The 22613-nt window shown below is 39.3% G+C and overlaps 2 protein-coding genes across 2 annotated transcripts in view; both read right to left on the bottom strand.

Moving 5' to 3' along the window:
• The window catches only part of LOC134812705 (POU domain, class 2, transcription factor 2-like), a 1142226-nt gene that overhangs the window by 486153 nt on the left and 633460 nt on the right, over nucleotides 1-22613 (bottom strand). The gene's annotated exons all lie outside the window — the stretch shown is intronic.
• Nucleotides 1-22613, bottom strand: part of LOC134812704 (fatty acid synthase-like) — a 63289-nt gene that overhangs the window by 24019 nt on the left and 16657 nt on the right. Inside the window, exons 13-19 of the mRNA XM_063820231.1 lie at nucleotides 20686-20822; nucleotides 20288-20443; nucleotides 2542-2692; nucleotides 1936-2160; nucleotides 1422-1676; nucleotides 781-882; nucleotides 174-306 (exon numbers count right to left, since the gene is read on the bottom strand). Coding sequence (XP_063676301.1) covers nucleotides 174-306; nucleotides 781-882; nucleotides 1422-1676; nucleotides 1936-2160; nucleotides 2542-2692; nucleotides 20288-20443; nucleotides 20686-20822 — 1159 coding nt within the window. The remainder of the gene's footprint in view (nucleotides 1-173; nucleotides 307-780; nucleotides 883-1421; nucleotides 1677-1935; nucleotides 2161-2541; nucleotides 2693-20287; nucleotides 20444-20685; nucleotides 20823-22613) is intronic.

Genomic DNA, 22613 nt, shown 5'->3' with positions numbered 1-22613 from the left:
TTAACTTAAGACGATAATATCTACAAACCGTCAATGTGCTGTAACTTAAGACGATAATATCTACAAACCGTCAATGTGCTTTAACTTAAGACGATAATATCTACAAACCGTCAATGTGCTGTAACTTAAGACGACAATATCTACAAACTGTAACATCTATTTAAAAAACTAACTGGAGTTGGTGGTTCCAGCCAGTAGCAACAGTGGAGGAGAGGGAGGGTGTGTCACGTGGGGTGGGGTAGGAAGGAGGAGGGAGGAGGGAGTAAGGAGTGTTTAGTGCTCCTAACACGTACAACTCACCTACACCTGATCATACAAAGTGGGTTACAAAGACGAAAATATGAGGGGAATGTGAGTCACGTGGGCGGTGTTGTTATGGTGATTGGCTAGAGTTTTCTTTATTAACCTAAATCCCGGGCTGCACTATTCTAGGACGATTATATTAAACGGCACCGTAACAAAACTAGATCTGATCGTATCACTTAACAAGATGCGAGGAGAGAAGGGTAACTATAAGAGGGTGGGCCATTTCATAATTCTAAAACATGACGTAACTAGATTATGTAAAATATTCCAGTTGGTCTATCAGTAATCAACTTCATTGCAACTTATTCCATTACCAGTTGTCATATTAATCAACATAAAGGTAATTATTGTGTCATATTGATCAACATAAGGGTTATTATTGTGTCATATTAATCAACATAACGGTTATTATAAGGGCACATGAACTCTAATAATTACCTGTGTGTTGATTAAAACACGAGCTCTCAGGGTTACCTGCTAGTAGTGACGCGCGGTAGTCTGTGTTATATCGGACTAGCCCTATCTTCTCATGACCACTATCGAGTAGTCCCAGAAGGGATGAGTTCCCCGACAGCTCTGAAATGTGTTCACATCCTCAATCATTTAGCTAATGATTTGTTCATTAATTATTGATTGAGAGGAGCCGATGACGGGAGCCGATGGCTCTCCATTGAGTCGGTCAGTATGAATAATTCAAAAGAAGAATTGTCATGGTACTAACACCTAGTTGTCATGATACTATCATCTAGGCTATAGAGTATGGACAGCGCCATGCTCAAGATAAGGAGGATATGAATTATGCACGTTAACAATGAGCTCTGAGTATCAAGTCATTATATAAAGTTGCGCGTCTCTACTCTCTTTATTTGATGACTACTGGTGATATCTCTATCTTCTGAGTCTTAGGTCATGTATTTTTACTTTTTAAACTAGTCCAAAAGGCTCTGAGTCAATCGAGTAACTTAATCGAACTTGCTAACTTATTATCAACTGTAAGCTAAAATCGTTGAGAATGAATATACAAATTAGATTATTTTCCCACGTGTCTATTCCCATTTAGAATAGCGTAAGTATTTAACGATACTCCAAGACATTGCGAGCAGCTTGATAAGTACCTACGACAATAGACTCCTCAGGGATCCTCCTAACATTCTCCTCAAAGTAGACAGGGTTCACCAAGTTGTCAGCAAAGAAGGAAGGACCCAGTGAGGTGGGCTGTTCCCCAGCTGAGTAGCTGGTGCTTATCCAGTTGTCAGGTCGTGCCACACATTCCATATATCCCATCAGTCCGGTTACTTCACTGAGTACCGAGCGGAAGGAGGGACTGTGGAATGCAAACCCTCCTGAACTGATCTGTTTGGCTCCATAACCTAGAGTTGGGTATTTTATTTGCTGAACTGGGGAATTATAATTTGTGATTGTCCTCTGCTGTACAAATTGATAATGTAATTGTAAAGTATTTAAGCAGTGCAAAACAAGTTGATTTAAACTTGAGGTTATTTCATGCAGCTTCGATTGGTTTCAGCTAAGCAACTGTGAACTGACAGTTCACAACAATATGTTAGCATCAAACTAGTAATATTTAACTCACAGTTACACTAAAAAGGGATAGATTAAGAACAAGCGAACCTTGCTTTTGAAGAGTGTCTAAGTAGCGGAGTCCCGCCTCACTGTTCACCGCTAGAGTCACATGACTGGGAGAATTGTAACACGCCACGCTCACTCCCTCCTCTGGTTTGATGTTGCTGGCAGGACACGCCACACCGTACATCGAGCCGCGCAGATCTGCACGCTGTTTAATCAGGATGCTCCGCGCGTACGCTGACTTGATTATGTCACTTGCCGAGTGGAGTCCTGGTGGAATCTTAGTTAGTGGTTGCTAGGCTTAGTTACTGGGTGCTAGGCTTAGTTAGTGGTTGCTAGGCTTAGTAAGTGGTTGCTATGCTTAGTTAGTGGTTGCTAGGCTTAGTTAGTGGTCGCTAGGCTTAGTTAGTGGTTGCTAAGCTTAGTTAGTGGTTGCTAGGCTAGTTAGTTAGTGGTTGCTAGGCTTAGTAATTGGGGGTTAGGCTTAGTTAGTGGGTGCTAGGCTGATGAGTAAAATATTCAGTCAATCACAAGATCTTTTGTCATCAATGTGGATTGTGGATTGTGATAAGCCTATAAGTATAAAGTGTATGTAAAATATTATTTTCAACTTTGGTTATGAATATGATAATACAATTTAGAGCTACTAACCAAGGGCCATGCCACAAAGTGTGTCCCCAAGACTGTGACCAATAACCCCGTCCAACTTCAAACCGGCCGTCTTTAGGACCTCAATCAGACCTATTACAAGGGCGGTAAGACCGACGAACATCGAGACAACGTCCTCGCATACGTCCGAGTCCTGGGGGTTTAGGAGTCGGTTAGGGGATTTTTATTTTATAACGTTTCATAATAGCAGTATTTTCTTAGCTGAACAAAATAAACAAAAAGAGAATACTGTAGGCTTTATAATTCTGTGATTTAATTTATTTCTCTTCGATGAATAATATCAGGAAAGAAGAGCACTGTCCAACACCACCAAGTAGTTAATGGTAATAAATCAGGACGGGAGGCACAGTCCTTGCATATATCAAAATTATTAGACGTACTGCTTCAAATTTGTTTACGGTGGTGCAAATTAACATTCGCATTATCAACTTTTAACAATACGCATTGCGCTCCACAATCCGGACATGGTATAGAACCTAATGATAGCTTAGCTGTATGCGTGATGCACGTGTCACGTGATAGTCAGAGCCACCCATTACCCAAGAGCACCTTGTCTAGTGTATATTTTAAGATCATAAGCAATGGCTCTTACTGATAACTGCAGCCTACCAACTGCATTATTGATTACTTAAATGAATTTACAGATCAATTAGCAGGCCGCGCGGCCCGGACGGGTGAAATAAATAAAACATAACCAGGGTAAAATGCTTATCTATACAACAGTGTCGGTTGTCACTTGTCACTGTTGGTAACGTGTGGTCCGGTGCGTTCCCATTTCCCTCTTGATAATATGATCCTCGCAGTTACCCGTGTAGTGACTAGTGTAGTGACTAGTGTAGTGACCCGTGTAGTGACTAGTGTTGTGACCCGTGTAGTGACCCATGTAGTGACTAGTGTTGTGACCGTGTAGTGATAGAGTAGAGACTAGTGCTGTGTCCCGTTTGTAGTGACAGGTAGTGACTAGTGTAGTGACCCGTGTAGTGACCCGTGTAGTGACTAGTGTAGTGACACGTGTAGTGACCCGTGTAGTGACTAGTGTAGTGACCCGTTTTCTGAATTGACCGGTGTATTGACTAGTGTAGTGAACACGGTGTTGTGACGTGTAGTGATAGGTGTAGTGAATAGTGTAGTGACTTGTGTAGTGACCCTTGTAGTGACCCGTGTTGTGACTTGTGTAGTGGGACCCGTGTAAGTGACGTGTGTAGTGACTAGTGTAGTGACCCGTGTAGTGACTAGTGTAGTGACCCGTGTAGTGACTAGTGTATTGACCCGTTGTAGTGACTAGTGTAGTGACCCGTGTAGTGACACGTGTAGTGCCCGTGTAGTGACTAGTGTAGTGACTAGTGTAGTGACCCGAGTAGTGACCCGGAGTAGTGACTAGTGTATTCACCTAGTGCTGTATTCACCTAGTGGCTAGTGATTTATTATTGTAATCAGTTTGCAGCGATGGTTATGCAATGGTAGAGAAATATAAAATAGCAAGGATCAGGACTCAGGACTCAATTGGATGCGCGGACGTAATCCTTTTAAACTCTTACGCTTACACCATCTATCCTCTTATTTCCAATTCCCCATATTTTGTACTCAAACACGAGTGATTTAATGGATTGCTTATAGTTGGTAACCGGTTGCTAGGTAACCGCTTGGTAACCGGCTATATTTAGGACTTATTAATGGAGCTTTGAACAAATGACTTATGGGTACCATTTCCTGGTTACACGATGCAACCTACGTCAATTGAACGGTAACTTAAAGAGAATCCAGCAAAGGCAGCTATTGAAAATAGTTGACAATACCATTGACAATAGTTGCCGTGGTAGGTCGCACCGTGCAAACAGGAAGAAGTGACTTTAATGAATAGGATTGTTCGATGGTTAATGGGTGTTCCGATTTTAGACGACAGGTTTAACTTTCACTGGTGTTCTAGTGTCCAGTTCTTCCTGTGCCGGTTTATTTAACGTATGTAATATAGATGGTTTCATCAACCCGGGCACAAAATGATCCTTGAATTTCACATGTGACAGGATATTGGAACACGTTTGAGGTTCCATAATAGATCATACAACGGCTTTAAAAGAAAATTCAGGCTTCTCGTTTTTCTGGGTTGACTTAAGTCTTTAGATATTGTACTCTGGAAAACCTTGTGTTAGGGATTAGGGATGTTTCGGTTAGAGATTAAATTCAGGTTTATGTGTGGGGGTTATTAATTAGCAAAGGTTGTTAAATGTTTATTTGCTGTTCTCCTTGCCACGAAGGGCAATAATTCAGTCAGTGTGTTTAAATTTTAACTTGGATCCCCTTCTTCAAAAGTAGTGACCAAAAATGCCAACTGATGACTGATGAGGGATACAGAGTTCTTGGCTTCAAAACTTTACGTCATGAGGAATCCATTTTTATCAAGTCAGTCTTGTCCATCAATATATTATGCTATATACCACCTTAACACGACTGATTGCTATTTTGTCCTTTGTGCAGAAATTAAATTGTAAATGTTGTTTAGATCGTGATTCAATAGCTAAATGTCGTAGACTTCGTTAATACGCAGCCCATAATTTTATAAATGTAAAATTAAATTTGGAAAAAGCTAATAATAATTTAATATCGCCACATCGCTCAGTGAATATGGAAATATTGAAGTTAATGTTACTGGTGGCATCTTTGACGCCACAGTCACAATCCGGTATGTATTTTAAACCATTTTTTCTGGAAGTTTACTAAACCTAAGATTTCAGTTCGTTATTTTAGAAGTTTACTAAACCTAAGGTTTCAGTTAGTTACTTCCCACCAATCGCCACATAGAATATTGGGAAAGATACGGGGTTCTTAGTTTTCGGTTTTTATATCTCCCAAAAAGTCGCCAGGAATAAAAACTCACAAACATCTGTTTCCGCTGCGAGTGAAAACTTGGGACTTTTTAAAAATCTCTTCACTTTTCGCAGTTGATGATGATCTCATAGAGTATACGGTGGACATATCGACAAGCTACGAATCTCAGAGTTACACCGACAACTGGGTCTATCTGACCATAATCGGGTCCACGGGAAAAACTTCAGAGAAAGAAGTTGATATAAAGAAGTATGTGTTATATATTTTTTTCCTTAAATTAAATTCACATATTATAATTTAGTGTTTACAGCAGATTTCTTGATAATAATTCATGAAAACTACATTAAAATGGCACAGGACTGGATCGACAGATCGTCACACTCTGTGGTTGGAGAACGTCGGACAGATCGAATGTGTCCAATTCAGAATAGGAGGAACAGACGGCTGGCATCTTGCTTTGGTATTTCAATACATTTTATTGAAATCAGGGTTTAAGCTGCTGAAAGTATTACTTTTGGAGAGAGAAAATCATTACTACAATTACGTTCTTTTAACTTTTTTAAAGTGTTTTATATTCGAAAGGTGGTCATTCACAAGGGAAAAGAACTGTTGTTCAAATCAGGACCTATAATGGAATGGTTAGATGACTACGAGACCAAAGTATTCTGTCGTAAGCTATATTCCACCTCAATATATTTATGTATTTATATTTCATATTTATCATGCATATCGTAATTTTCAATTTTTTGTTTTGTTTGATACAGATATATTAAGGCTAATACAGGTCTCTTCAGGTTCCAACGCTTTGGAATGCTATTTTCATAAGCGGGACCCACAGGGTCGCAACTACCGTGGTTCCGTAAACCGGATGGAGAGCGGCCAACTCTGTCAGGGGTGGTGGGCTAACAGTCCAAATACAAATGCAGTTTTTTCAGACAACCGGTAAGGTGGTGCAAATCGGTATTTCTTGATGATTCCACGTGAGATTATATGACACCAGCATTTAGTAGTGGACGATGCCACGGTCTTACCAGTCATACTCATTGGCCTAAGTTAAAATGTATGATAACACCACAAACTACAATGACTAATAATGAACTGATGACGGATGACAAGCTAGACTAACAACACACTCAGGGGAACTACGTCCGGACTAACTGTGAACGAGTGCAGGAACCCTGACGGTGAACCTATGGGCCCTGGTGTCTTACAACTCAGAGGGAACTTGCCCCTCGCTGGGATACTGTGACATTCTGATTGTGTAAGAAAACTTCGTTCAGCGTTGTTTTTATTCTGTGACATAAACTTACTTTTGCTGGCGGTTAAGAATTAGTCTTCAATTTTAGAATCGAGACCATACTCTATTTATCAAACAAAAAAAATAAAAACGCCCCCATTTATAAGATTTTTTTCACAAAGGAAATCTCTGACTTAAGAAATAGGATATTACCTAAATTCACCTGAGATTCTTTTTGAAAATATTCTGTTAATTCTCCCAACAGATCCATCGTTATTCACTATCAAATACTAAATGTTTATTGAAATACTGTCTCAGATGTAGTGGGGTGTTGGAGCTCAGAGTTAGACCCACAAGGCCTCAACTACCGTGGTAAGGAAGACACTAGTGCCTCCGGTTACAAATGTCTCAGCTGGGATTCCAACACTAGGACGGCACACGATTACACCTCAACCAGGTTCATGATGAATTGAAATTTTGAAATCATACAATTTCTTAATTGCTAATAGCTAACTAATACAATAGCTGACTAATAATAGCTGCTAAGAGCTGACTGATACGTAATTAAGAGCCGACTAGGAGCTAAGTGCTAACTAAGAGCTAAATAACAACAGCTGACAATGTATTCTGGCAGGTATCCAGGAGACGATCTTAAGAACAGCTACTGCAGGAACCCAGGTGCAGAGAAAGAGAAACCGTGGTGTTTTGTGGCAGGCAGCTCCAGCATTCCAGCTTGGGAATACTGCAACATACCACATTGCGGTGAGTAAGGAGAGGGTGCACCAATGCAACTGCGTCTTATCATACGGTGGGGTGACATATCTTTTGTATTATAATGAGCTAAATCATTGATTGGAGGGTAAACTGAATATATTATATCTGCTAACTGTTTAGTTGTGGAGGGTAAACTGAATATATTATATCTGCTAACTGTTTAGTTTGTGGAGGGTAATGAACTGAGTATATTATATCTGCTAACTGTTTAGTTTGTGGAGGGTAAACTGAGTATATTATATCTGCTAACTGTTTAGTTTGTTGTTTTTGTTACGGCTTTTAGACCGCGTTGACTAAGTTCCCATAATTTTTCTACGATAAATCCATCAGCGACAACCATCATAATTCATAAACATCAAATAACCCTCTTAATTTCAGCGGGTTCCTGCCCAAAAGAGCACCCGTTCGCCTATGACAGTGGTCAGAAATGTTGCAAACACGGGAGAGAGAGCTGGGATCTAGCCCAGAGGGAAGGGTGTGTGGGAGCGAGATAAACATGGATAGTAGGTGTTGTGCTGGGGATGAGAGTGTCACGTGCGAGGGGGACATGTGCTCTAATTATCTCTCTGTTATTGGTGGGTATTCTTTAGTTGTAACTGAATTTTTTTCATGCTGGTCGGAGAGTTGAACAACCATAACTGGTGGTTTTCTGTTAATTTTTAAGAACCGTGAAGTCACAAGACGAAATGTTGCAACCTAAAATAGCGTATTGTGACTCGTTTTGGTACTTTCAGTCAGCACTCTCGCTTTGTCCACATTTAAACTTGCAGAGCTCTTTTATTTCCCAAATAGTGTTACAACCCATTTATTCAACATCAGGTTGGATGAACGTTACAGATGAGCCGGTAGAGTACAACTGGGGGACCTGAGACCCCTCCAAATTGTAACGAATGGTCGCCATGTTCTCTCCTTTACAGTCAAACCCAAAGTGCGCGGACCTAGCCATACCATCATTCTGGACTTCGTGAATAACAAGTGGAAAGTTGAAAACTGCATGGAAGACCCTGTGGAATGTAAGAGAGTTCCAACCAATAACCCGACGATAATCTGCACCTTAGAAAAGACGGATCTCGACTTGGCCCTGCAGTGTGGGGACGAGGAAACGGAGAGACTAGTATTCTACTCCTCCGATACCTCGGAAGGTTGTGGGAAGTATTGGGTCGGGTTGAAGAGCACAAATCTAACATTCGACGGCTCTGAAAGCGGCGATTTCTATAGGACCAGTCCAGGTAGATTTAAAATTATTGTCCTGATAGAACACTGTCACCGGACACTTAGATCTGACCGTAAAAAACTAAATTAACAATGGCGATACCATGAATACGTGAACGGCACTATTTTAACTATAAAACTACACGATTAAATAATTCCCGACGCTCAACTGATTAAATCATTACCAGATTTTGTATACAAGCTCCTTGAGGTGACATCTGTGGAAGCATCCCCTCACTCACCCGGGCACGAACCATCCTACACACGGGACGGAGACTCGGCAACCTTCTACAAATCTGACGTTAACCTCAGGTTCTCACCGTGGATCAAGTTGAGCTTGGCAGGACGCCAGGCTGTTTGGTGGGTTGTGTTGACGAACAGGGATGATGGGATGTGTGGTGAATATTGTAAGAAGAGTCATGAGTCTACCAGCTGGGACCTGTAGCAGTCGGGTGTACTTGTTAAGACCTGTGGTGTGCTCGAAGGTCGGTTACAATTAATTAGATTTGGGATAATTGTCGGGGTTTATGACGGTATTTGTGACACAGGAAACGTTGCCATGTTTCGCTATTAGCCAATCAAATAATGCTGAATTTTAACTAACAGTAAATATCTCCAGAGGTGACAGAAGAGAAGTATTACGGATTGAACTGTGGCGGAGAAGTAGCAACAGAAGTGAAGCTGTCTGACACAGATGGAACTCCTGATGTAATGAACTTAGCGGAGATCACAATATACGGCCTGCCTCCTAAGAGTAAGTTTAAAGTTGTTGGGTATGTTGACTGTTTAACAGCTAAACGATTGGGAATTGTTATTTTCAAGTAAATCGAAAGTACTTATTACAACACTGCAACTTCAAGTCGTAAACCTGGGACACTTTACTTGCTACCGTAACAACATCAACTGACACCAATTGAACTCTTCAATTAGAATACACATATTGGTTTATCTGTCTTCTCACTAGTATCATACATTTAAAATTGATATAATATAAAAATAATATGCAATTATGTCATTAATAATAATTATGTTTCTCAGACGAGCACAAAGTACTGAATATAGCATCCGCGGTAGGATCACCAGAAGAATCACCACACGGACCCCTGAAGACCATCGACGGAAACTGGGTCACGTACTACCGGTCAAGTGGTGACTACTCCGACAAACCCTGGGTACTGCTCACTCTGGAGCAGGAGCAGGAGATAGGCTTCGTCAGGGTCACGTACAGGTGAGAAGACGCCATGGGTATAGGACATCCATTCTGTTGGACACATTTTAAGTATTTTAGAGCTAAACATTTAAAAACGTAACATAAAAACGTAAAATTAACTACAGGTACGGAGACAACTGCCAAGATCAGAGTAAGAAGTGTGGTGGGAGGATAGGGATACTCAGATAGACGTGCTGCAGGGACAGGGCGCTCTGGCGAAGACTTGCGGCACTGTAACAGGTCAGTACTACTTTAAAAAGTACTTTTAAACCACTACTACAGGGTGTACCGTTTTAATGTTGTGACTTTTTTTCCACTTTAATAGTTTTTGACCAGAAATTATACTCCACGGTTATATTTTAAATAAATTTTGTCAGAAAATTATAGTTGAATCGGCATACTAAAAATAACAAAAAATATGGTTAATAGTGAAAGCACCCTTACAAAAAAAGCACCCTTCCCAAAAATTAAACTATTCTAGTCTGAAATTGACATTATCATGCTGAGTCCAAGATTTTCAAAAATATAATAAAATCGTTTTAAAAGACCTCCTCTAAATTCTGCCTGGACAATCTCTTCTAATGATCCTAACACATATTTGATAGTTTCTGGGTGATTAATCAAAAAACAGGCGGAGAAAATAATATTTTTAGACTCGATTTTCACTAAGCCAGATAAACTCGATGGTCACTACGCGTGATAGTAATTCGCTAGCACATTACAATTACTTATGAGCGGCTGACCTTTGACCAGCGATAACTTCGGCTAGGAAACATAATTTTTTGATAGAACAAATGCAAAATGATTGACAATACTCTTTACTGTCAAAAATAGCTAAATATTGATTTCGAAATTTTTTCTTGAGACCCCTAAATTACCGCACTGTTTAAGTTCTAGATTAGCACCATAACAATTTAGAATTTGAGATTGTGAGAAATCAATTGATGGGGACTTGAAATTTGGTATGCATAAATTCGACACTGTGACACAATGTGATGAAGAAGTTTTAGCAACTGCTCCTTCATATATTTTGATCATTTCTCAAAAAACGTCACACTTTCTATGGTACACCCTGTATATAACAAATAATTTGAGCTCTAATGATGCAGTTTTACGAAGATTTCAAGCCTTACATTGTGTGTTTCCCTTCGTGGCCAAAAGGCATTATACTCTACTTTATACTATTTATGCGGTGACTGTAGTGCAACCTTTCAATTTCTGTGACAATATAGTTTGTTTTCAATCGAACAACGTTCCTTCTTTTGTATCCATACTCAACGTATTTATTCGACCACTTCATTAATAGAACTTAGGTCGTCCACTTTAAAAGTTTAAATATTGGTGCGCTGCTGGCTTTTCCCCGTAACCTCACTATGAAGGCATCGTTAACGCAATATACCATTCCAATCTTTACTATAGTAGCGTTTCTAAAAAGAATAACCAATGAAACTCTATTTTCAGACCATTGTATTGATGAAGCGGATGAGGATGGATCAGAGTACAGGGGAACTGTATCTGTAACGGTATCAGGACACGTCTGCCAGAGATGGGACTCTCAATCACCTAATATACACGCCGGAACTCCTGAGGGGTAAGTTTTCTTGGGTGGTTTCTAGCACAACTTATAGTCAGCCACAAAGCAGATTATCCAGATAACGTTTTGTAATTTAATACAATAAACATATTGAATACAAAAAGTTCACAATATACAAATACCATATTATATGTTATGATTTTAATTTGAAATTGGACAGAATTAAACTTATTCGAAGGTCTCGCAAATTTTTTCCATAACAAGTCTTAGGTACGATTCACAGCAAACCTATTTTAGGAAAAGAGCTGATAGTCACAAATACCTTTTCATATACCATTTATTCAGGACTTCAAGAGAACTATTGCAGAAATCCAGACGGGTAAGTCATCAATATCTGGTAGCGCTACATGTCATCAAGTCCAGACAGGACTAAGATAGGGTCAAAACACATTTATAAAGTTAAATCTTCAACAACAAAAAGCTGCAATGAAGAGGAATTAAAAATGTAAACGATCTGTGAAATTTGGTTTTCAGAAATTCTCAAATTACATATGTTTCGTGAGGACAGGCCCCTGGTGTTATAATGCTGAAGGATATGAACCTCGATTTGAAATCTGTTATGATATCTAAATGTGGTTAGTAACGTTCTATCGTTTTTGGATGTTCAAACTAACTAACTGTGACTCGAATGAGTTTAAGTCTCTTTTGAGAGAGTCGTATATGTTTTTGTCCAAATTCTCATCCAAATCGTCACTAGAACTCTAATGAACACCCAAGAAGAATTTGACAAATTGGTCTGAGTATTGGGGGACAAGGTTAATCCCAGCTAAATTATTGTTTATTAATTTAAGTATTAATTAATTTATTTATTTATTAAGGGAATGTGAAGAAAGTTATGAGAAGGACTGTGAAGAAGTGGAGATACGATGGTCAGTGTGGATCATCCCACCCACTCTCTGATGGTACTCCAGCTCAGTGCCACCTTGGCTACAAGAGTTGTTGCTCTTCTGCTGGGTGGTGCGGTGTCACCTCAAATCATTGCTCATGTGGAGCCTGCATTAACTACACGGGTTAGTTAATCCTTCACTTAGTTTATATTGTCTTTGACAAGATAGAGTAAGAAATAACTGGAAACCTTCTTTGATTAGTGGGGTCAGCACTTTATCATTTCACAGCTACAATGGAATTGTTTGGGCAATTCTACAAAAAAAAAAAAAACTGTTTGCAATCCAAGCAAATATCCCATTCGTTTCAGAGCCACAATTCACGATGAAGGTGGTTTGTGACGATGTGATGACACTCTGGGTGATTGTCGTTCAGTAGACCGTTAGATGGGCAAGGGGTCTACGGACCAGGTGTCTACTCTTAAATTCCTTCGGACCACTCAGTGGTGCTGGGATTAAATGTGTTAACATCGGAGGGGGTTATGGGATTATGGCCGCCGTCGAAGATGCAGCAGGGGGAAATGTTCTCATGAATGACAAACTCTTGGAGTTTGCTCAAATACGCTGATGATGGGTGGAGAAAGCGCGACTTTGTTGAGGAGAAACTGAATGCAGCATCTTCATACAACAACTCTGGCTATTATCCCGATGGCGCACCATGGCTCGATGTCAGCAAATAAACAAATCATCTGGACTGTAGTGATAGCCCCGCAGATACCACTGTTTACTGCCGAAAAGTCTTCCCACGGCCGGGTAATACTTCTTCTTCCATACCATAGAAGATTTGTTTGGCAATTCTACCAAAAAACTGCTTGAAATCCGAGCGATGAGCATTTACCTGTTCTCAAATATCAATACTGACCATTAACAAGCTCATTTTATCCGCAAATATTCGTTTCAGGGCCAAAATTCACGGATGAAGGTGGTTTGTGACGATGAGTTGGACCACTCTGGGTTGATGGAGTTCAGATAGACGTAGGATGGGCAGGGTCTAGACAGGTGTCTATCTTAACATTCCTTCGACACTAGGGTGCTAGATTAAATGTGTCTAACATAGGAGGGGGTTTATGGGATTTGGCCGCCGTCGAAGATGCAGGGAGACAATGTTTCTCATGACGGCGATCTTGGGTTCGCTCATAATACAGCTGGATGATGGGTGGGAGAAGCGGACTTTGTTGAGGAGACAACTGGAATTATGCCGCATCTACAGCAACCTAGGTATATCAAGATGGAGCACCTTGGAGCGCGATGTCAGCAAATAAACAATCATCTTGGGACTGTTAACCCGCAGATACACGTTTACTGCCGATAAAGTCTACACCCCCAGGTAATCCTTCTTATTCCATACCATAGAGAAATTTGTTGAAAATCCACAAAACAATGCTTGTAAATCGACTGTTGAGTGATCAACAGTTACTTGTAATAACAAGAATGAAATCGGCCGCTAGCTTTTCTCATTTGAACTTTCAGAATAATATGTCAAGTACAGCTCTTACTACAACGGGGCCTTTTCAATTTATCAAACAAATTTTGATTTACAATTATTAAACTTGTACATCAGGTGGTTTGGGGTCACGTGGAGTCGACTGCAAAGGAGAAAGGGGATCTGCGGTGAAATTGACGGACAATGCCGGTAGACTCAGTTTCTCTGATGTGACCATATATGGAAGTGATGTTACAGGTGCATATTATATTTGATAATAAGAATCGCCATCAAGGACATTGTTGCGCTGATCAAGTCATTATAAACAGAATATGATAACAAAAGTAGTCGACAAAAAATAACAATAAACTTTTTATCACAAGTGAGGAACTCCCAAAAGTTGGATCTGAGCCAAGCTACGATCACTACCCCGGACACTGAACCCAATCATCCCACTCCCACATTTAACGGACGGAAACCCTGACACCTTCTTTTCCAGTGGATCTGATTTGGGCAGCGAGTCTTGGATAAAAATAGACTTCAAAGCCAATCACTTCAACTTTGTTCTAGTTGAAGTAGTAAATAGAAGGAGTACAGGGGGGTATGTGTGTAACACTGTGTGTCAGAGAAGGCTGGAGAACACCAGAGTAGAAGTTTTTCAGTTTGAAAGTGTTGTTAGGAACTGTGGTACTATAGTCGGTAGGTTCTAACTTCTAACTTTTAAATTTCAAGGTTTTATAGAACTTATAGACTCGATTATTCTATGAATTGTTAATTCAACCGCGCGCTATCTCAAATCAAACAAGAGATAAATATCACATCATCATCAGTTCGACTAATAGTATCACACACCTAGGAGTGAAAGAGGATCAGGATTCATACTCTGTTTCCTGTCAATATGCAAAGGGGAATTCAGTGATTCTAACACACAAGAGCCCTGCTCCAGCGGCCATGAACCTCGCCGAGATAAACTTGTACGGAGAAATTGCGAATGATGGTAAGAATGATAATATTCTCATCAATGAAGGAGACAGTAAATTAATTGATTAATTCATAGAGGCATTTTCATGTTCAGGCTCGTTTTTAATGCCCCCAAATATTTACTCAGCTAACTGGAAAGTTGATTTTTTAACCTCAGCCGATACGACCATATGTCTTTAGCGGAACCTTTAATTTTAGTGACAATATAAGTGGGCAAACACGTGGTATACAGTAGGGTGTTGGGATCCATATTCACCCTATTCATTTAGTCCATGTACCACTTCTTTTGGAAATCAACTTAGTTCGTTCGGATGTAATGTTTAAAATATTTTTGCGCTGCTGGGCTTTTCCCCGTAACCTCACTATCAAGGCATCGTTAACGCAATATACCATTCCAATCTTTACTATAGTAGCGTTTCTAAAAATAATAACCGATGAAACTCTATTTCAGACCATTGTATTGATGAAGATGGATTAGAGTACAGGGGAACTGTATCGTAACGGTTATCAGGGACAGTCTGCCAGAGATGGGACTCTAATCCACCTAATGAACCACAGCAGAACTCCTGAGGGGTAAGTTTTCTGGGTGCTTCTAAGGCACAACAGATAGTCAGCCACAAAGCAGCATTATCCAGATAAGATTAATTAATTTAATTAAAAAGTAACATATACAAAATGTACAAAATAAATATTATATGTATATGATTTCAATTTGAACATTGGTCATAATTAAACTATTTTCGAGGTCTCGCAAATTTTTTCCATAACAATACTTAGTTACGATTCACAGCATAACCTATTTTAGGAAAAGAGCTTATCACAAAAACCTTTTCAGATACCCTTATTCAGGACTTCAAGAGAACTATTGCAGAAATCCAGACGGGTAAGTCATCAATATCTGGTAGCGTTCCATTGTCATCAAGTCCAGCACAAGACTAAGATAGGGGCAAACACATTTATAAAGTGAAATCACATTTATGAAGTGAAATCTTCAACAAAAAGCTGCAATGAAGAGGGAATTAAAAATGTAAACGATCTGTGAAATTTGTTTTCAGAAATTCTCAATTAACATATGTTTTCAGTGAGACAGGCCCCTGGTGTTATAATGCTGAAGGAACTGAACCTCGATTTGAAATCTGTGATATACCTAAATGTGGTTAGTAGTTCTATCGTTTTTGATGTTCAAACTAACTAACTGTCACTCGAATGAGTTTAAGTCTCTTTTGAGAGTATTAACTAAACGGGTTAGTTAATCATTCACTTAGTTTATATTGACAAGATAGAGTAAGAAATAACAGGAAACCTTCTTTGATTAGTGGGGTCAGCACTTTAATTGAATAATTAATTAATTAATAAAGAGGAATTTTCATGTTCAGGCTCGTTTTTAATGTTCCCGTTAAGGAAAGGGCTTTAATTAGGATAGGGAAATGTTCTACCTATCGTATTCATAATATTCAATTATTTCTTACTTGTAGTGAGTTTATAATTATTCCTAAGCTGAATAAAAACGGTTTTTGTTGTATAGCATTATAGTCACTCCGCAGTTTATTAACTGTGTCTCAAATAAGCATTGTTATGATAATATGGTCCGCTCGCCATACACAGCTTACAAACCGCAATGATAAACTTATCAGGACCAAAACTGGAGCAGATCAGCATCACAACCAGTCAGACTGACGACGGGACTACAACATCTCACCTTCTAGACGGGGACTACGCCACTTTCCTCTCAGTTTCACCGGCCCACCAGGGCTCCAACAACCCAGCCGCCTGGATAAAGCTTACATTTGATGACAGCTACGCGGTAAAGTTGGTAGTTGTGGTGAACAAAGTGGCTCGTGGTGATGATTTGTGTGACGAGGATTGTGAGAAGAGACTGGAGAAGACGCTGGTGGAGGTGTATCAGTCTGGTGCTCTAGTGAGGGCATGTGGGCTCATCGTCGGTTAGTAGTTACTTTTTTTAATTATTCGACACTATTACATAGTCATCCTCAATTAGCTGTTTTTAAAAAACAATTCCACGATATTAAATACTGTAGATTAAAAAATTGTGTAAGAACGGTTAAGTTGGATCCTTATGTATAGCAAGAAAAAGGGTTCATGGCATTCCATAAAGGTCCACATATACTTCATAAATGTAACATTCACACTGATAAGCTGAATTGAACTTTGGCAGGAATTTCCCGGAACAAAAGAGAATACAGTGTAGATTGCAGGGAGGCGGAAGGAGATATGATCAAGTTTACTGATACAGATGGATCTCAGATGAACATAGCAGAGATCAAAGTGTTCGGCAGTGCCCTTAGAGGTAAACTGATTGAAGTAAATTGAAAATTAAATGAAAATTCAGATGTAGAATAAACCTGACACCTGTTAATTATATATATCCAATAGTATCCTTGTTCTCAAGCAAAAATGATGATTCAAATTCATGAAAACCTGAACATCTATCCGTTTTTTGTCAGAAAAGTGTCTCAACTTGCCCCTGGATTGGTCAGAGGAGCTAGTGCCGAGTGCGGAGTTCCCACTACTATCAGGGAGTCTACTGTCCTTTGAGTGTGTAACAGGGTACACATTGTCCGGAGACAGTGCTAGTCACGTGTCTGAAGGGGGAACAGTTCCAGTTCAATAACCCGCCCAACTGTGACAAAGGTGCGGCTTTTCTCTTTTCTCTTACGTTTGCTTCATCATTTCCATCAACTTACCGTCATACCGTTGAACACATTTTAAGAATAATGTTTGGCTGTTCGGTCTTCTTTCCAACACTAGAGCAGCCTTGATTAGGCTTAGTACGGGGAAATAATCTAACAATTTGTACGTATCGGCTTTACCAACTTCAACATTCTAACTAAAAACCCCTTATAGTATATACTACACCTTTAATGTATACATTAAACAAATACAAATTCTCTACACCCAGACGAGTGTGAAGGGCTCCCTGAAGGCAGGAACCTACACACCAGTACCTCACTACCAGTGGAGTACGGGACCACTATATCAGTCACGTGTGAGGAGGGGTACCGGTTGAGTGGAGATAGTGTGGTCACGTGTACTAAGGGGAGGGAGTTCAGAGTAGCTCAGCAGTTGCCTCAGTGTAAAATACGTAAGAGGCTTTGATTGAGGAGCACTACCCAGAGGCATTACTCGGCGCTAACGCCTTAAAATCTTTAATTACAATCAAATATAAATATATGCACACGCCACACAATGTATAAAATATGAATAATGTATAAAATATGATTACGCTATTAGCAAATTTAAATAGTACTATTAAGAATTTTTAAATAACTCTTATCTCTTGACATAAATTTAGAACAGCGACACAGGGTCTGAAGAATGCGCGGTGATATTTTTATCTTGCAAATGACAGTGAAATTGCGCGGTAGCGATAGCATTGTAAAAATTCTCGAAGATAGTCATATTTCGTTAGGTAAAAGTTTCGTTGCTCGTCGTTATCAACGTATATATGTATGCTGTACCAAATTATTTAAATTTCTAAAAGTACGAAATTTGAGTTGTTCCAGTCCTTGTCATCCGGGTTAAGTGCTTGTGCAGTAAGCACTTAACCCGTAAGTCTTATAATATTTGGTGGTGCAGTGTTAGAATAAAATTTGTGCATTAAGGGGGCATACACCAAAACAGTGGTTTGTGCCGTCCAACACAAATGACCTCATAGGCAGTTCAGTGACCCTCTAGCGCACTGTTTCCACACCAACAAAATTATTTTGAGAATACCTATTTTTGTAATCGAGCATTTCCTGGTAAAGAGTGCAATTTTCGGAAAGAATAATTTTTTGGTTGAGACGCTATAATTTATCTAATTATTGAGATAGCAAGCTAAAATTTTTCAAAAAATATACATTTTAAGCATTTTTAAGCATTTTTAAGCATTTTAAGCATATATTCATTTTAAGTATGATATACATTTAGCTATCACGTTCGGTAAAGCTAATACTTCTAGTCTATTTAAAATGTCCTTTGTGTGTGAAGGACGAGGGTGTACTGTTCAGATCTTAGTCATAAAAATAACGGTGGTATTGGTTGTCTGCAGCGCGAATGCCCTTTTTCTGGGCCGAGAAGATTCTTTTAACGGAGTTTAGTGATCTTGTTCTCCAAACTGTGCAGCAGTAGTACAAGTGAGACTGAACAAAGCTGTTGTATATCAATTTAAGTGCTTTGTTAGGTAGGTAGGTACTGAGCCTTTGAGTTTGTAGAGAATGCCTGCATTTCTAGATACTTTAGTGGCTAAATGTCTAATGTGGTGGGCCCAATTTGATTGAAAAGAGAGAGAGAGAGAGATCACGCTCACTAGTTTCTTCCAACCTTTTTCTTTCTCATTACCAAAATTTAGTATTGAAACTCCCAACACCGCTGACTGACTCACACCGAAATGCCAATATTCTTGGTGTGACGTCACGACACGTGGCGTGACGTCACATGATACCTAACGTAACGCAGGTCAGTGTGATACGATCCCGGCACCAGATACCGGTACCCTGTCCACGGCCACCTCACTACCAGTACACTACAACACCGTGGTAACAGTGTTCTGTAATCCTGGTCAGACACTAGAGGGAGACAGCACTCTCACATGTCTGGAGACTATGGAGTTTGGGTACAATAGCAAACCTAACTGTGTTGCTGGTGAGTGTGTGGGTTGTGTTCCTATTAATTATAGTCACTATTAGTGATCACTATAACAGGTTACTATTACAGGTTACAATTAGGAAACAGAATAACAATTTTTCGTGTTTTAATAACTTAAATCTTACAACTCGTCTTGCTCCAGAGGTAAAAAACTTAAAAACCTATCTCCACAGACGAGTGTAGGGCCCTGCCGATAGTAAACGACCTGCAAACGGAGACAGTTTTCCCAGTAGTGTACGGCACTGAAGTGGATGTGACTTGCAGGGGGAAACTGGAGGTGCTGGGAGATTCAGTGATAACGTGTGTCAAACACATACTGTATGGGTATAAGAATAGACGACCAAAATGCGTTAATTCGGGTGAGTTGCATCAGATTGAGCGTGTTTTATACATTTTTATGACAAATTCAAGTTTTTATGACCAATTCCAGTTCAATTGCTGAAACAGCGTTGAACTTATACATTGTACATGGGTATGATCCAAAATTATCACCGCATTGCAAATGTATTTTAACGAAATTCTATTTAGTTTCCACCAAGTGATGATTCCAATGTTCACCCACAATTCCGATTGTTTAATTTGATAAACCCCTCCATCTGATCTATAAGTACGATGTGAATAATGTTATCCGGTTTGTCACCTTTCACAGAGTGTAGTTTTGTTGTTTTGTACGTGGTTTGTATCTGGAGGCATGCAATGTCATATCACATACATTGACGTAATGTCATAATGTGTGCCTCTATTCAATTATTCAGCAGTTTAACTCAGATATCTCACATAAATGATCTGTCTCGCCTCCTTTAAAAGCTTATAGTTCAATATTCATTCATCGTCTAGTTTTTAAACTAGCGTTATGCCTGAGTGATGCATGGGTCTTATGAAGCTACATAACTACTGTCATGAAATTATAGTGTTAAGGTATTATGATAATCTCACTGACCTCGCTACAAAGAATGTGAACAATGTCCACGTCAGCTCCTAAGTCGTTTAGAACATTCTGACAAGTTTCCACGCTCAGTCTGAAAGGCTGGAACTCCATGAGCCCTCGTCCCATGCCTACCCACTGAGAACCAAGTCCGCCTAGCAGCAGCCAAACCTGGTGATCAGAAATACTGTTATATTAGTCACCTGATTTATTATTGAAACCATTATTGAGGATGCATTTAGATAACTATGGGATTTAAGGTGTTCTCGAAGATGATAATGTTATGTCTTTCTTAATACAATTTCATGAACTTGAAGGGTAACCATATCCTGACAAAGTGCAATAATTTTGCATTTAAATATAATGTATATATACATTGTACATGTTATATACATTGTACATTATACACGCACCTGTCGTCTGTTGGGCGAAGGCTCCTGAGGGACAGCCCTTTTCTGAGGGACACCCTCAGAGTCAAGTAACAGGAACCCTCTGCTGGGGTACAAGTCCGGAGATATCGTACTCAACCCTCGGTACAGATCTTGTAAACCTGAATTTATATGTAATTAGTATGTAATTAGTATGTAATTAGTATGTAATTAGTATGTAATTAGTATTTAATTAGTATGTAATTATTATGTAATTAGTATGTAATTAGTATGTAATTAGTACATGTAATTAGTATGTAATTAGTATGTAATTAATATGTAATTAATATGTAATTAATATGTAATTAGTATGTAATTAGTAATTGACAGTCAGTTGCATAAGTTACAGGGAAGTGAATTATTCATTGATATTTGGTTGTCTGACGTGATTAAAATTAAGAAACTTAGTCTCAACTTTCAATACATGTATAAAATCTCAGGGAGGAACGTAACAGAAGCTGTAACATAAGGAAAAAGGTCATATTTTTCAAAAAAAGTTTTTTTGTTGATTTTGATGTTTGTAAAATGTGATGTAAAATTCGGGGTTTACTCTCGAAGAACCTACGACCCCTCATCCTGTCAAACGCAGTTAGAAAGATTCTGACAATGGCTACGTCAAAACAGATTGAGCAGAAATTGAGGCAGTCACTGGACCCTGACAATGTGCTTATAAGAAGAACAGGTCATGTGCAGATATTGTATGGTGTCAACGCATGTTACTATCTGTTGTCCAGAGGAAGAAGTGGGAGCACCACCGAATGGGCATCGAAATGTTTAATGTAATGAGCTTTTGACAATATTCAACGCTCATCTATACTCGAACAGTATGTTAAAGGAGGGGGTGACATGTCCACCAATGTCCGCCTGTGTCCTGTCCTTTTTGGATTCTATGAGACAAACGGACGTGTTTTTGGGACATTAGCGGACATTGACGGACATTGGTGGGCTCGGACGGACATTAGCTGACATTAACGGACAAACATTATGAGAACTTTTTGCACATGATTTGGACACAATATTTTCGGCTAATAATGAACAGGGTAGCATGAAGCGTGGAGAAAAGAGGTTTTCAGAAAAAACTTTGAAAAATTTTGTCTTAGAAAATTTTCAGTCCGAGTCATTCTCGGTACGTACCTCCCGTATCGAGAGCTCCCGATTCCGAGCTTGTGTTGCAAAGGGGAGGCCTTCCTTCAGAGATCGCATTAACAGGGGGAAGCCTCGAGTCCAAAATAGTGTTTCGAGGGGTAGGTGCGGACTTCGAAAAACCGAACAAATATTTTCGGCTAATAATGAACAGGGAAGCATGAAATGTGGAGAAAAGTGGTTTTCAGAAAAACTTTGAAAAATTGTGACTTACACAATTTTAGACTCGAGGCCTCCCGCAGTAAATACTGAAGTTCGACAACTAAAGTTCGCCAGAAATCCTGTTTTAGCAAGATGATTTAATTTGTGAGAGTATAATATTCGCACGAGGCCTCATTAAACTCTCCAAAGATCATTGATCGTATAGTCTCGTGGTAAGATAATTATTCAAAAGCTCAGACTTTTGCAATTTTCAATTCCAAATATAGATCATTAATACTTTCAACACTACTATATAACAAATAATTTGAGTGACAGGATGGATTACTGAGGGGCACTGTGTTAAGGTGATTTAAGTGGGTCCCAATCCCCACCGACCATTCTTCTTTGTGTCATGCCTATGTTCCTGAATACTTGCTTCATCATTTCCTTTTTATGACAATCACGGTGTCTTTATTGACTAAGCGCATTACATTAACTAACGAAAATTTTCGATTTCATTCGTAATTTGACAAGAATTTATCCATTCTATGTTACAAAATATTTAGTTTTAAAGATATATTCATGAAAATCTGTTTTTGGTTCACCAAAATAGCACCTGATATTGGTAT

The sequence above is a fragment of the Bolinopsis microptera genome, chromosome 3, assembly GCF_026151205.1.
Source record: "Bolinopsis microptera isolate Bmic1 chromosome 3, MBARI_Bmic_1.0, whole genome shotgun sequence".
Taxonomy (NCBI): domain Eukaryota; kingdom Metazoa; phylum Ctenophora; class Tentaculata; order Lobata; family Bolinopsidae; genus Bolinopsis; species Bolinopsis microptera.
This window is presented reverse-complemented; position numbering and strand designations above follow the sequence as displayed.